The sequence below is a fragment of the Oncorhynchus mykiss genome, chromosome 12 (genome assembly GCF_013265735.2).
Source record: "Oncorhynchus mykiss isolate Arlee chromosome 12, USDA_OmykA_1.1, whole genome shotgun sequence".
NCBI lineage: Eukaryota > Metazoa > Chordata > Actinopteri > Salmoniformes > Salmonidae > Oncorhynchus > Oncorhynchus mykiss.
The window spans coordinates 80,856,262-80,871,759 of NC_048576.1; the positions used below are offsets into that span (position 1 = coordinate 80,856,262).

Sequence of the window (15,498 nt, forward strand, 5' to 3'; positions counted from 1 at the left end):
AGAATCTCAAATCTATTTTTATTATTTTAACACTTTTTTGGTTACTACATGATTCCCTTTGTGTTATTTCATAGTTTTGATGTCTTCACTATTATTCTACAATGTAGAAAATAGTGAAATAAATAAAAACCCTGCAATGAGTAGGTGTGTCCAAACCTTTGACTGGTACTGTATATTTTCAGAGTAGCTTCCCCAACACTGCTGACCTGTGACCAAATGTTTTTTTTTATGTATGTCACAGAACCAGAGCATCCAAGAAAAGTATCCGAAGCACAGGGTCTGATAAATACATTTGGAATTGAACTGTTTTGGTTTTTGCTTTGAGTCATTTCATTTTAGTTGGCTAGACATTACAACATCATGTAGGATAATTTATCTGTATTGAGTTCTATGTTAAACCTACAAGCCTATACACTACAGTATGAATGTGCTTTACGTGACACCACTCAATTCTTGGTTGGCCTTTATGGAAATTCAAAATAATCACATTCTCCATGCAAGAATTACCTCAACCACACACAAAGATGGCGCCGTACTGTATGGCTGCCGTCTTTGCTATTTTGTGATTATTGTTCCTTGTTTTATAGTAAACCTACTACTTATATCGATTACTGCATTGTTGGGAAAGAGTTTGCAAGAAAGCCATTTCACTGTTCTTGTGCACGTGACAATAAAACTTGACATTTGAACCAGATTATAACAGTTTAGAACTCCTCCCCCTACTTCTTGAACGTCACCTGAGTACGCACCCAACACCTACAGGTAAAGGTGTATGCAAAGGAGAACTGCGGGGGAAGGAAGAATTAACGGTTGGCAAAATTCCGGATACCGCTGCTATGGCCGAGTCTCAGCTTCTGTGCATGGACGAAGATCATGTCAACGAAAAGATACCCGAATCCAAAGCAGAGTTCTACTACTGCGAGGAGCAGCGAGCCGCGCTCGAGCAACTATTGAAGAACGGTGATGGCGCGTTCAAGATGCGACTGAAAGAGGACAACGTCAGAGACTTTCTATCCGCCCGCGAGATTAAATGGATTCGAAAAACTTTTGATGAATATGATTCCGATAGTGAGTCCGAGAAGGGCGAATACGAAAAGGCTCAGGAGTCCAATGCAGACTCGGGGGTCCACTCCACATACTGGCCTCAGATGTCGGACACGGATGTCCCGCCGCTTGACATCGGCTGGCCAGGCAGCACTAGTTTCTATAAAGGTGTCACTCGAGTATCCGTTCATACGCACCCACCCAAAAACAAGGGGCCCCATATAAAAGAGGTTGTCAGGAGACTCATTCAAGAATCTAACAAGGTAATTACAGTTCTAATATAAATTGATAACGGCATATTACAGGTGAATAACGTAGTTTACATACTTTTTTCTCAGCCCTAAATTATTGAGTGATGCCGTCACATTGTTCCCCCTCATTCTTTGTAGCTCAGAACAGTTTACAAATTACTTTGAATCCTGAGTCAGCATGACCCTGAATCATGCATTTGTGTTCTTCATCTTGACAAGTTATAAAATGAGTTCTGTTAATTTAATGTAAACTTCTCAACACTACATAGGATAGTTAGTGTCAGTTCTAGTGGCCTATTTATCAGGTCTGAATTTGTCAGTGTAGTTACTACTGTCGTTACATAGGCCTATTTATCAGGTCTGAATTTGTCAGTGTAGTTACTACAGTCGTTACATAGGCCTATTTATCAGGTCTGATTTTGTCAGTGTAGTTACTACAGTCGTTACATAGGCCTATTTATCAGGTCTGAATTTGTCAGTGTAGTTACTACAGTCGTTACATAGGCCTATTTATCAGGTCTGAATTTGTCAGTGTAGTTACTACAGTCGTTACATAGGCCTATTTATCAGGTCTGAATTTGTCAGTGTAGTTACTACAGTCGTTACATAGGCCTATTTATCAGGTCTGAATTTGTCAGTGTAGTTACTACAGTCGTTACATAGGCCTATTTATCAGGTCTGAATTTGTCAGTGTAGTTACTACAGTCGTTACATAGGCCTATTTATCAGGTCTGAATTTGTCAGTGTAGTTACTACAGTCGTTACATAGGCCTTTTGACAGCAAACTCATTTTTTTGACATGAGGTTTTAGTGCTTAGAGCATTGGACCAGTAACCGAAAGGTTGCTAGATCAAATCCCGATAAAGGTAAAAATCTGTCGTTCTGCCCCTGAACAGGTAGTTAACCCACTGTTCCTAGGCCGTTACAGGTGAATAACGTAGTTTACATACTTTTTTCTCAGCCCTAAATTATTGAGTGATGCCGTCACATTGTTCCCCCTCATTCTTTGTAGCTCAGAACAGTTTACAAATTACTTTGAATCCTGAGTCAGCATGACCCTGAATCATGCATTTGTGTTCTTCATCTTGACAAGTTATAAAATGAGTTCTGTTAATTTAATGTAAACTTCTCAACACTACATAGGATAGTTAGTGTCAGTTCTAGTGGCCTATTTATCAGGTCTGAATTTGTCAGTGTAGTTACTACTGTCGTTACATAGGCCTATTTATCAGGTCTGAATTTGCCAGTGTAGTTACTACAGTCGTTACATAGGCCTATTTATCAGGTCTGATTTTGTCAGTGTAGTTACTACAGTCGTTACATAGGCCTATTTATCAGGTCTGAATTTGTCAGTGTAGTTACTACAGTCGTTACATAGGCCTATTTATCAGGTCTGAATTTGTCAGTGTAGTTACTACAGTCGTTACATAGGCCTATTTATCAGGTCTGAATTTGTCAGTGTAGTTACTACAGTCGTTACATAGGCCTATTTATCAGGTCTGAATTTGTCAGTGTAGTTACTACAGTCGTTACATAGGCCTATTTATCAGGTCTGAATTTGTCAGTGTAGTTACTACAGTCGTTACATAGGCCTATTTATCAGGTCTGAATTTGTCAGTGTAGTTACTACAGTCGTTACATAGGCCTTTTGACAGCAAACTCATTTTTTTGACATGAGGTTTTAGTGCTTAGAGCATTGGACCAGTAACCGAAAGGTTGCTAGATCAAATCCCGATAAAGGTAAAAATCTGTCGTTCTGCCCCTGAACAGGTAGTTAACCCACTGTTCCTAGGCCGTCATTAAAAATAAGAATTTGTTCTTAACTGACTTGCCTAGTTAAATAAAGGTTAAAAAAAAAAGAAAAAAAGAGAAAGGGGAACGTGTCTTAATTGTTCTTCATTGACCTACAGTGCCCTCAGAAAGTATTCATACCCCTTGACTTTGGCAGTCATGTGAATTCAACAAGAGATGTGTGTCCTTAAGGCTTAGAACAGCCAGGTCGTGGCTCAACTGAGGAGTCATACTTGAGGAGTCGTACTGTAAAATGAACCAAGGCGATTAGCAACAATGTAAAACATCTACTTCTATTTTGATTTTTATAATGAAATGAAACGATTACATAATTGATGATTTACTATTGATTTCTGTTATGTTGTTATTATCATAGATATAGAACACTGATATGGTAATCTCAATCATCTTCATTTTCTCCCCTTCATCACGTCATTACGTTCTACAATGAATTATCAACAGTTAACAGGAGTTTTGAAATGAATGTTCACAGTAGATCTCTAACTGGATGGAGCACATGCAGTAGATAGGCATGTTGTAACAAGCAACGCCCCATGTGGAGGAGCTGGAAAGGCCAAACATTTCACAGTTGTAATTGTCAGACAGTTTCACATCAGAACCTGTAACAAGTCATTCAAAAGCGTTTCCCCAGCCTCACGTCAGTGTTTAAAAACACATCCACACGACGCTTTGTCCTCCCACATCCACTGTAATTCAACTCACTCCATCAAGAGTCCCTCCCCCTCTAAATGGCTGCGTAACCTGTCAGTCATGCTGCCTGGGACTAAATGTCAGGAGGAAGAACTCGCATAACTCTGGGGTTAAGCTTGGCACAGGAGGACACGGCTATAGGGCAAGGAGATAAGCATGCAAACTTGAGCTTAAACACTGTGGGTGTATAAGTAGCCCAAATCCAGATAAGAGACTGGAGTGTTTGACCAGGTTACAGTTAACTTCTCTGGAACAATGGAATAATGCATACTCACTTTACATTCACATTTTATCTCCATTTCATGCAATCTCAATGTTAATATTTTTTATCCTCGTACATGCAAATTTGATTCTTGTCCATATCCGGTTTCTGGCTCTTCATTGGTCCACTGTTGACACAGTCCCAAAATGTTTTGCTTGTCAGCAGTCAAGTTTTCAAGACATTGAACTTTCAAGAAGCAAAGTGTTATTTCCACATCATCTTGATGATGCAACATATTGTGGGACTGTTTCAACAGTGGACTAATGGAAAAAATACCAAAAGATGGTATTTCACTGAGAACAATGCAAATGAGGGGTCATCGTACACTACTTGAGACAGGTTAATGATCTACTGACAGGGAAGACAAACCCGTGACCAGCTGTTCTGTGTGCATATGACTAGCTATGTCAATGAACTAAACAAACTGAAATAGTTGACAGGCCGTCATTTTAAATACAAATTCGTTCTTAATTGACCTGCCTGTTAAAATAAAGATTAAAAAATAGAAAATAAAGGACAAGCCAGGAAGTGACTCTAGCCTTACTATAAAAAGGCCTTCACTGTCCAATAGTTTGTCATCTCCACTCCTTTACCATTGTCAGCATAAGGCAGAGAGCATTACACTGTACAGTGTACACAATACACATTACAGTGTGGTACAGGACTAGGTCATAGTAATGCACCAGTGCTCACATTTCTTCACATGCAAAGTCTGTGCTCCTGAAAGACAACCAGTTCTGTTTTTACCTAAACGAATGCCATTCAAGGATTATAGGATTTGCATTTCAATAACTGTGTGTGTTTGTGTGGTTGTGTGTCTCTGTGTGTGTGTGTGTCTGTGTGTGTGTGTGTGGTTGTGTGTGATTGTGTGGTCGTGTGTCTGTGTGTTAGAGGTCGACCGATTAATCGGAATGGCCGATTAATTAGGGACGATTTCAAGTTTTCATAACAATTGGAAATCGGTATTTTTGGACACCGATTTGGCCGATTAATTTTTTTTTTTTTTTTTTACACCTTTATTTAATCTTTATTTAACTAGCAAGTCAGTTAAGAACACATTCTTCAATGACGGCCTAGGAACGGTGGGTTAACTGCCTCGTTCAGGGGCAGAACGACAGATTTTTACCTTGTCAGCTCGGGGAATTCAATCTTGCAACCTTACAGTTAACTAGTCCAACGCTCTAACCACCTGATTACATTGCACTCCACGAGGAGACTGCCTGTTATTCGAATGCAGTAAACCAAGATAAGTTGCTAGCTAGCATTAAACTTATCTTTTAAAAAACAATCAATCAATCAATCATAATCACTAGTTATCTACACATGGTTGATGATATTACTAGTTTATCTAGCGTGTCCTGCGTTGCAAATAATCGATGCGGTGCATATCTGTCATGCGTAGATGTAATAGGTGGCAGGGAAGTCAGGCGCAGGAGAGTCAAATGGAGTGTAAAATGGAGTCTTTTAATAAAGTCCACGGAGTATGCTCCATAACACTAAATGTACATAAACATGGGTACAAGGACCCGACGCACACCTATACAACAATCACACTACACTGACAATAAAACAATCTCTGACAAAGACATGAGGGGAAACAGAGGGTTAAATACACAACAGGTAATGAATGGGATTGAAAACAGGTGTATGGGAAGACAAGACAAAACCAATGGAAAATGAAAAAAGGATCAATGATGGCTAGAAGACCGGTGACGTCGAACGCCGAGCACCGCCCGAACAAGGAGAGGCAACGACTTCGGCAGCAGTCGTGACAGTACCCCCCCCCCTGACGCGCGGCTCCAGCTGCGCGTCGACACCGGCCTCGGGGACGACCCGGAAGGCGAGGTGCAGGGCGATCCGGATGGAGACGGTGGAATTCTGATAACATGGAAGGATCTAACACGTCCTCCACCGGAACCCAGCATCTCTCCTCCGGCCCGTACCCCTCCCAGTCCACGAGGTACTGAAGGCCCCTCGCCCGACGTCTCGAATCCAAAATGGATCGAACAGAGTACGCCGGAACCCCCTCGATGTCTAGAGGAGGCGGAGGAACATTACGCACTTCAGCCTCCTGGAGCGGGCCAGCCACCATCGGCCTGAGGAGAGACACATGGAACGAGGGGTTAATACGGTAATGAGTGGGTAGTTGTAACCTATAACATACCTCGTTCACTCTCCTCAGGACTTTAAACGGCCCCACAAACCGCGGACCCAGCTTCCGGCAGAGAAGGCGAAGAGGCAGGTTTCGGGTCGAGAGCCAGACCCTGTCCCCTGGTGCGAACACTGGGGCCTCACTGCGGCGACGGTCTGCGCCAATTTTCTGGCGCCTTATGGCACGCTGAAGGTGGACGTGGGCTGCCTCCCAGGTCTCCTCAGCGTGCCGAAACCAATTGTCCACCGCAGGGGCCTCGGTCTGGCTCTGATGCCAAGGAGCCAGAACCGGCTGATACCCTAATACACATTGAAAGGGAGTAAGGTTAGTGGAGGAGTGACGTAGCGAGTTCTGAGCCATCTCTGCCCAGGGCACGAACTTCGCCCACTCCCCCGGCCGATCCTGGCAATAAGACCGCAGAAACCTACCCACATCCTGGTTAACTCTCTCCACCTGCCCATTACTCTCGGGGTGAAAACCTGAGGTAAGACTAACCGAGATCCCCAGACGCTCCATGAACGCCTTCCAGACCCTTGATGTGAACTGGGGACCCCGATCAGACACTATATCCTCAGGCACCCCATAGTGCCGGAAAACGTGTGTAAACAGGGCCTCTGCAGTTTGTAAGGCCGTAGGGAGACCGGGCAAAGGGAGGAGACGACAGGACTTAGAAAACCGATCCACAACGACCAGGATCGTGGTGTAACCCTGTGAAGGTGGAAGATCGGTCAAAAAATCCACCGACAGGTGTGACCACGGCCGTTGAGGAACGGGTAGAGGTTGTAGCTTACCTCTGGGCAGGTGTCTAGGAGCCTTGCACTGGGCGCACACCGAGCAGGAAGAAACATAAATCCTCACGTCCTTAGCTAAAGTGGGCCACCAGTATCTCCCGTCAAGACAGCGCATCGTCCGACCTATCCCAGGATGACCAGAGGAGGGTGACGTGTGAGCCCAATATATCAATCGGTCGCGTACAGCAGACGGAACGTACAGACGACCAGCTGGACACTCAGGGGGAGAAGGCTCTGCACGTGACGCCCGCTCAATGTCCGCGTCCAGCTCCCACACTACTGGCGCCACCAAACACGAAGCTGGGAGTATGGGAGTGGGATCCATGGACCGCTCCTCTGTGTCATACAGCCGAGACAATGCGTCTGCCTTAACGTTCTGGGAGCCTGGTCTGTAAGAAAGAGTAAACACAAAACGAGTGAAAAACATGGCCCACCTTGCCTGGCGAGGATTCAATCTCTTTGCCTGCCGGATATACTCCAGATTGCGGTGGTCAGTCCAGATGAGAAAAGGGTGTTTAGCCCCCTCAAGCCAATGCCTCCACACCTTCAAAGCTTCTACGACATCTAACAGCTCCCGGTTCCCCACATCATAGTTTCGCTCCGCCGGGCTGAGCTTCTTAGAAAAGAAAGCACAGGGGCGAAGCTTCAGTGGCGTACCCGAACGCTGAGAGAGCACTGCTCCTATCCCAGCTTCGGATGCGTCCACCTCCACTATGAATGGCAAAGAGGGATCCGGATGAGCCAGCACAGGCGCAGAAGTAAACAGAGTCTTCAGGTGCTCAAAAGCCCTGTTCGCCTCAGCCGACCACTGCAAGCGCACCGGGCCCCCCTTTAGCAGTGAGGTAATGGGAGCTGCCACCTGACCAAAACCCTGGATAAACCTCCGGTAGTAATTGGAAAACCCCAAAAAACGCTGCAACTCCTTTACCGTGGTTGGAGTCGGCCAATTACGCACGGCTGTAATGCGGTCGCTCTCCATCTCCACTCCTGAAGTGGAAATCCGATGCCCTAGGAAGGAGATGGATTGTTGGAAAAACAAGCATTTCTCAGACTTGACATATAGATCATGCTCCAACAGGCGACCAAGCACCCTGCGCACCAGGGACACATGCTCGGCGCGTGTAGCAGAGTATATCAGAATATCATCGATATACACCACTACACCCTGCCCGTGCAGGTCCCTGAAGATCTCATCTACAAATGATTGGAAAACTGATGGAGCATTCATCAACCCATATGGCATGACCAGGTACTCATAATGACCTGAGGTGGTGCTAAATGCCGTCTTCCACTCATCACCCTTCTTAATACGCACCAGATTGTACGCACTCCTGAGATCCAATTTTGTGAAAAAACGTGCCCCGTGCATTAACTCAATAATCGTATTGATCAGAGGTAGCGGGTAACTATATTTCACTGTGATTTTATTAAGACCTCGATAATCAACGCACGGGCGTAAACCGCCATCCTTTTTTTTCACAAAAAAGAAACTCGAAGAGACGGGTGAAATGGATGGCTGAATGAACCCCTGATGCAGGGATTCAGAGATATATGTCTCCATAGCCTCCGTCTCCGCTTGCGACAGGGGATAAACATGACTCTTGGGATATGCAGCGTCTACCAGGAGATCTATCGCACAATCCCCCCGTCGATGGGGTGGTAATTGAGTCGCCTTCTTTTTACAGAAGGCGAGAGCCAAATCGGCATATTCGGGGGGAATGCGCACGGTGGAGACCTGGTCTGGACTTTCCACCGTAGTAGCACCAACGGAAACCCCTAAACACCTACCTGAGCATTCTCGCGACCACCCTGTGAGAGCCCTCTGTGGCCAAGAAACAGTGGGGTTATGACAAACTAACCAGGGTAGTCCTAGCACCACAGAATACGCAGGAGAATCAATAAGGAAAAGACTAATCTTCTCCTTGTGACCCTCCTGCGTTATCATACACAAAGGTGCGGTTACCTCCCTGATAAACCCTGACCCTAATGGTCGACTATCTAAGGCATGAATAGGGAAAGGCATATCCACAGGAACAATAGGGATCCCTAAACTATGAGCTAGACTTTTATTAATGAAATTTCCAGCCGCACCCGAATCAACTAGCGCCTTATACTGGGAATGCAGTGAAAAGTCAGGAAAAGAGACAGAGACAAACATTAGTGCAGCAGAGGGCTCTGGATGAGAATGGTGCCTACTCACCTGGGGTGACGCCAGAATGCCCTGCCTGCCCTGTCTATTCCCAGAGGAACCAACCCGGCACCGACCAGCAGTGTGCTCTCTGCGACCTTGAATGGTGCTCGAGCGGGAACCCCCTCCGGTCTCCCTGCGCACCATCCCTCCCAATTCCATAGGTTCGGGAGAGAGGGTGCGGGAGGATGGAACAACCAGACCCCGATCTAGACGTCCACGAGTAGCCAGCATGTTGTCCAGCCTGATGGACATGTCCACCAACTGGTCGAAGGTGAGGGTGGTGTCTCTACAGGCCAGCTCCCGACGGACGTCCTCGCGTAGACTACAACGGTAATGGTCGATCAGGGCCCTGTCGCTCCATCCAGCGCCGGCAGCCAAGGTCCTAAACTCCAAGGCAAAATCCTGTGCACTCCTCGTCTCCTGCCTCAGATGATAGAGAAGCTCACCCGCTGCTTTGCCTTCAGGTGGGTGATCGAATACTATCCGGAATTGGCGGGTGAACTCCTCAAAATGGTCCAGCGCCGCATCCTCCCTGCTACACACAGCGCTGGCCCATTCCAGGGCTTTCCCGGTGAGGCATGATACGAGGGCGTAACTCTTCTCACGGTCAGATGGTACTGGGGAGGCCGTGGCTAGATACAAGTTCAGTTTAAGGAGGAAACCCTGGCAGCCGGCAGTATCTCCGTTGTATCCCGTAGGTAGGGATAAATGGATCCTCGATTCCGGAGAGGAAAAATCGTTCACGGGAGATTCCGGTTGTGGTGGTGGTGGCGCTGGAGAAACTCCCTGTCTCTCCCAGCGATCCATTCTCATGGCAATGTGATCCATGACGGAGCTGATAACGTCAATCTCCCTAGCTTGTTCCTGAACGCGTTCCTCCAGCTCCATGGGCATAGTGTCCTCTCCTGCTGACTTCATATATTCGGTCAGAGATTCTGTCATGCGTAGATGTAATAGGTGGCAGGGAAGTCAGGCGCAGGAGAGTCAAATGGAGTGTAAAATGGAGTCTTTTAATAAAGTCCACGGAGTATGCTCCATAACACTAAATGTACATAAACATGGGTACAAGGACCCGACGCACACCTATACAACAATCACACTACACTGACAATAAAACAATCTCTGACAAAGACATGAGGGGAAACAGAGGGTTAAATACACAACAGGTAATGAATGGGATTGAAAACAGGTGTATGGGAAGACAAGACAAAACCAATGGAAAATGAAAAAAGGATCAATGATGGCTAGAAGACCGGTGACGTCGAACGCCGAGCACCGCCCGAACAAGGAGAGGCAACGACTTCGGCAGCAGTCGTGACAATATCGTTGCTCCAATGTGTACCTAACCATAAACATCAATGCCTTTCTTAAAATCAATACACAGAAGTATTTATTTTTAAACCTGCATATTTAGCTAAAAGAAATCCAGGTTAGCAGGCAATATTAAACTAGGGAAACTGTGTCACTTCTCTTGCGTTAATTGCACGCAGAGTCAGTGAATATGCAACAGTTTGGGCTGCCCAATTTGCCAGAATTGTACATAATTATGACATAATATTGAAGGTTGTGCAATGTAACAGGAATATTTAGACTGATGGATGCCACATGTTAGATAAAATACGGAACGGTTCCGCATTTCACTGAAAGAATAAACGTCTTGTTTTCGAGATGATAGTTTCCGGATTCGACCATATTAATGCCCTAAGGCTCGCAATTCTGTGTGTTATTATGTTATTAATTAAGTCTATGATTTGATAGAGCAGTCTGACTGAGCGATGGTAGGCAGCAGCAGGCTCGTTGGCATTCATTCAAACAGCACTTTCGTGCGTTTGCCAGCAGCTGTTTTTGACTTCAAGCCTATCAACGCTCGAGATTAGGCTGGTGTAACCAATGTGAAATGGCTAGCTAGTTAGCGGGGTGCGTTTCAAACGTCAGTTGCTCTGAGACTTGGAGTAGTTGTTCCCCTTGATCTGCATGGGTAACGCTGCTTCGAGGGTGGCTGTTGCCGTTGTGTTCCTGGTTCGAGCCCAGGTAGGAGCAAGGAGAGGGACGGAAGCTATACTGTTACACTGGCAATACTAAAGTGCCTATAATAACATCCAATAATCAAAGGTTAATGAAATACAAATGGTATAGAGAGAAATAGTCCTATAATTCCTATAATAACTACAACCTAAAACGTCTTACCTGGGAATATTGAAGACTCATGTTCATGTTCTGAGCAAGGAACTTAAACGTTAGCTTTCTTACATAGCACATATTGCACTTTTACTTTCTTCTCCAACACTTTGTTTTTGCAATATTTAAACCAAATTGAACATGTTTCATTATTTATTTGAGGCTAAATAGATTTTTATTGATGTATTATATTAAGTTAAAATAAGTTGTATTCAGCGCATGTGACAAATACAATTTGATTTGATACAGAGATATCATCCCCCTCTGTTCTTCCTCTATAACGGTCCTATGTGTGATCCTCAGGTAGTAGCCGTGGTCATGGACCACCTTACTGACCTGCAGATCCTTCAGGACCTATTGGACGCAACACAGAGACGAGGGGTGGCTGTGTACATCATACTGGAGGCTCGTGGTATGCCCCACTTCCTGGATATGTGCACTCGTTTACAGGTCACTGCTCTGCATCTACGGGTAAGACAGGGATGCTTTGGCAGGCAGTAGGCAACAAACAAACAGGAACAAATGATAGTTAGCTATGGTATTACCATGTCATTACCATGTAAATAGCAGAGTGTCATGTGAACGGAAAGTGCAGCCACAACTTCTTGGCAGTAAAAAACAGAATATTCCTCTGGCCTATTATTTTATTATCATCCATATTGGCACACTGTCTATACTGGTGTAGGATCTTAATTTGAGCCAGTTTGCTACAGCAGGAAAATAATCCTGCAGCAACAGGAGATGGGAATTATTATGTGGATTATAATTCATGGGCATTTTTGTAGGGGTTGATACATTTTTCATAAGGGAAAATCAAGTCTGGCATTTCAAAGTGGAAATTACAAACTTCAGAAGCCTCTTTAAACCTCAAATACACCATAAGTTAAAAATGTCCTGCTCCTGCAACATGGTGATCAAATTAAGATCCTACATCTGTAGATGTTGATCTATGTAGACTAAAGCTTGTGCAGTAGATCTAGCCTATTTTATATGAAATGCCGGATAACCTAGTGTGTGTGTGTGTGGTGTCAGTTGATAAGCCTCTGAAAGGCCCTTCCAGTGTTGAGACTCTGTCATTGTTGTTTCATAGAAACTGCTGTTCATTGAGCCGAAAACAATCCAGTCCTGTGGAACTTGATCCTTGACCAAACAAGTGTTAACAGCATAGGGTAGCATCCTTCTGACGTGTCTGTTTCTGTGTTTATGTCTCGGACAGTCTTTTTCACTCTCTCCAACTCACTCCCATTCCTTGCTCAGTAAATAGACCTGCCTCGACTGTATACTCAAGGGGTTTAACTCAACCCTTGCATCACCAGTTTCGGATTTGCTTACCTTGAAAGTTTACTTTGGTCGTGGGTGGTAACAGCACAATTTCCCTTAGTCTTTGATATGATACTGTTCAGTACTTGCAAGTCTGATAGTCACTGACTCATGGTTTATTTTAAAATAAGGGCACCTCTCTAACTCAGTATCTGTGTTACTCTTTCAGAACCTGCGTGTGCGAACGGTGAAAGGTTCTGGGCTGGCCCTGTCATTTGGCAGGCTGCCCGGCTCTCTGTGCTCCAAATATATGCTGGTGGACGGAGAAAAGGTTATGTTTGGCTCTTACAGGTCAGTCATTTTCTCAGTCATACACTTCCACTCACATTCATTCAGCCAGAGCAAACATGATTTTTTCCTACTCTTTGAGCTTTGAGTCTGTGTCTCACTCTCTTGTTCTGTCATCTCCAGCTTCACATGGAGCTCCTCTAGGATGGACAGGAACACCATCACAGTAATGTCTGGGCAGGTGGTGGACTTCTTCGACAATGACTTCAGGGAAATGTATGCTGTATCTGAGAATGTGGACCTTTACAAGGAGTTCCACATAACCAAGCCTCCCATGCCTGTGCCGGTACGGAAGGTGGTGGTCCCCAAGCCCCTGTTGATATCCACCTCCCGTTTCCAGGTGTCTCTAGGGGACTCTCGGGGGCAGGCTGACCAGAGGGTGCCTGCACATAAATACCACAACCCTAAGTATTCTCTGGTGGTGGGGAACAGTCTCGGGCTCACTGGGTCCTTACAGGACCTCTCCACACTCAGAGACTCACTGGGCGGTGGACTCGAACGGAACGGACTGTCGACGCTACTCCATGCCAAAGGGGGCAGTAGTGTGGAACTGGACAAGGTCACTGCGAAGTCCCCCAGTTCTCCTGTGGAGGATGAGGAGGATGGGAAGGGAGGTTCGCAGAAGCACCAGGACTTAGGTGGAAAGAAACAACGCAGTTCTTTCAGGCTCTTCCTGAAAGGCAGAGGATCCAATCACAACAGTGAGACTATAGAGGAGGATGGGGCCACACCTTCAAGCCCCTCCTCCACCCGCCCAACTCCCTGCCCTAGCCGCCCAACCCCCACCCCTAGCCACCCAACTCCCTCCCCTAGCCGCCCAACCCCCTCCCTTGCCCATCGAACCCCCTCCCCTACACGCCCAAACCCCTCCCCTACCCTCCCAACCCCCTCACTTACCCACCGAACCCCCTCCCCTTGCAACCCAAACCCCTCCCCTACCCACTCAACACCCTCCCCTAACCTCACAAACCCCTCCTCTACTCACTCAACACCCTCCCCTACCTGCCCAAACCCCTCCCCGGCCCGCCAAAACCCCTCCTCTACCCGCAAAGTCTCAGAGACAAATAGCACTGCCACTGATGACTCATTTGAGATGGTAGAGAAACCGTCCCTGTTGAAATTTAAGAACAAAAAGCCTTCAAAACTGCCTCAAAGAAGTATGTCTCTAATGACCCTCAACAAAGGAGAGGATGACGGTATGTTGTTATATTCTACCATTTGTGGTTTTCATTTGTCTTTGAATATTAACTGCAATAGTCCCTCACGTGGACTGTTTGATGGATCATCCCTTCTTTTCTCCTTTCCCTATAGGAAAGGGACACAAGAAGCCTTCCAAGAGGAACTGCATTCAGTCCTGAGATGAAGAGAGGGAGGACAGGATCAGCTGGGAGAGACAGAGCCAGAGGACATTTGAAGTAATTGCCATTATCAGATGCAGTATTAGATGTGGAGTAGGAGTATAGTGATTACATGTCATGGCTGGAGTATAGTAATGACATTTCATGGCAGGAGTATAGTGATTACATGTCATGGCAGGAGTATAGTGATGACATTTCATGGCAGGAGTATAGTGATTACATGTCATGGCAGGAGTATAGTGATGGCAGGAGTATAGTGATGTATAGTGATTACATGTCATGGCATGAGTATAGTAATGACATATCGTGGCAGGAGTATAGTAATTGCATATCATGGCAGGAGTGTAGTAATGATATGCCATGGAAGGAGTATAGTAATTACATGTCATGGCAGGAGTATAGTAAATACATGGCATGGCAGGAGTATAGTAAATACATGTCATGGCCGGAGTATAGTCATTATATGGCATGGCAGGAGTATAGTAAATACATGTCATGGCAGGAGTATAGTGATTCCATGTCAAGGCAGGACTATAGTAATGACATGTCATGGCAGGAGTATAGTAATGACATGTCATGATAGGAGTATAGTGATTCCATGTCATAGCAGGAGTATAGTGGTAACATGTCATGGCAGAAGTATAGTGATAACATGTCATGGCAGGAGTATAGTAATTACATGTCATGGCAGGAGTATAGTTATGACATTTCATGGCAGGAGTATAGTAATGACATTTCATGGCATGAGTATAGTGATTACATGTCATGGCAGGAGTATAGTGATGGCAGGAGTATAGCGATGTATAGTGATTACATGTCATGGCATGAGTATAGTCATTACATGTCATGGCAGGAGTATAGTAATTGCATATCATGGCAGGAGTGTAGTAATGAAATGCCATGGCAGGAGTATAGTAATTACATGTCATGGCAGGAGTATAGTAAATACATGTCATGGCAGGAGTATAGTAAATACATGTCATGGCAGGAGTATAGGGATGACATGTCATGGCTGGAGTATAGTAATTACATTTCATGGCAGGAGTATAGTGATTACATGTCATGGCAGGAGTATAGTGATGGCAGGAGTATAGTGATGTATAGTGATTACATGTCATGGCATGAGTATAGTAATGACATGTCATGGCAGGAGTATAGTAA

At 45.3% G+C, this 15,498-nt stretch overlaps 1 protein-coding gene across 1 annotated transcript; it reads left to right on the forward strand.

Moving 5' to 3' along the window:
* The first annotated feature begins 134 nt into the window (after positions 1 to 134).
* LOC110538990 (protein FAM83F) lies at positions 135 to 14,337 on the forward strand. The gene is made up of 5 exons (XM_021625949.2): positions 135 to 1,307; positions 11,675 to 11,842; positions 12,861 to 12,982; positions 13,103 to 14,175; positions 14,291 to 14,337. The coding sequence occupies exons 1-5, from the start codon at positions 837 to 839 to the stop codon at positions 14,335 to 14,337; spliced, it is 1,881 nt and encodes a 626-aa protein (XP_021481624.2). The 5' UTR covers positions 135 to 836.
* The last annotated feature ends 1,161 nt before the right edge of the window (positions 14,338 to 15,498 follow it).

Coding starts and splice junctions, on each gene's coding strand:
- LOC110538990 (XM_021625949.2), top strand. CDS start 837: ATGGCCGAGTCTCAGCTTCTGTGCATGGACGAAGATCATGTCAACGAA. Junction 1,308..11,674: donor TCATTCAAGAATCTAACAAG/GTAATTACAGTT, acceptor TGTGATCCTCAG/GTAGTAGCCGTGGTCATGGA. Junction 12,983..13,102: donor GTTATGTTTGGCTCTTACAG/GTCAGTCATTTT, acceptor TGTCATCTCCAG/CTTCACATGGAGCTCCTCTA.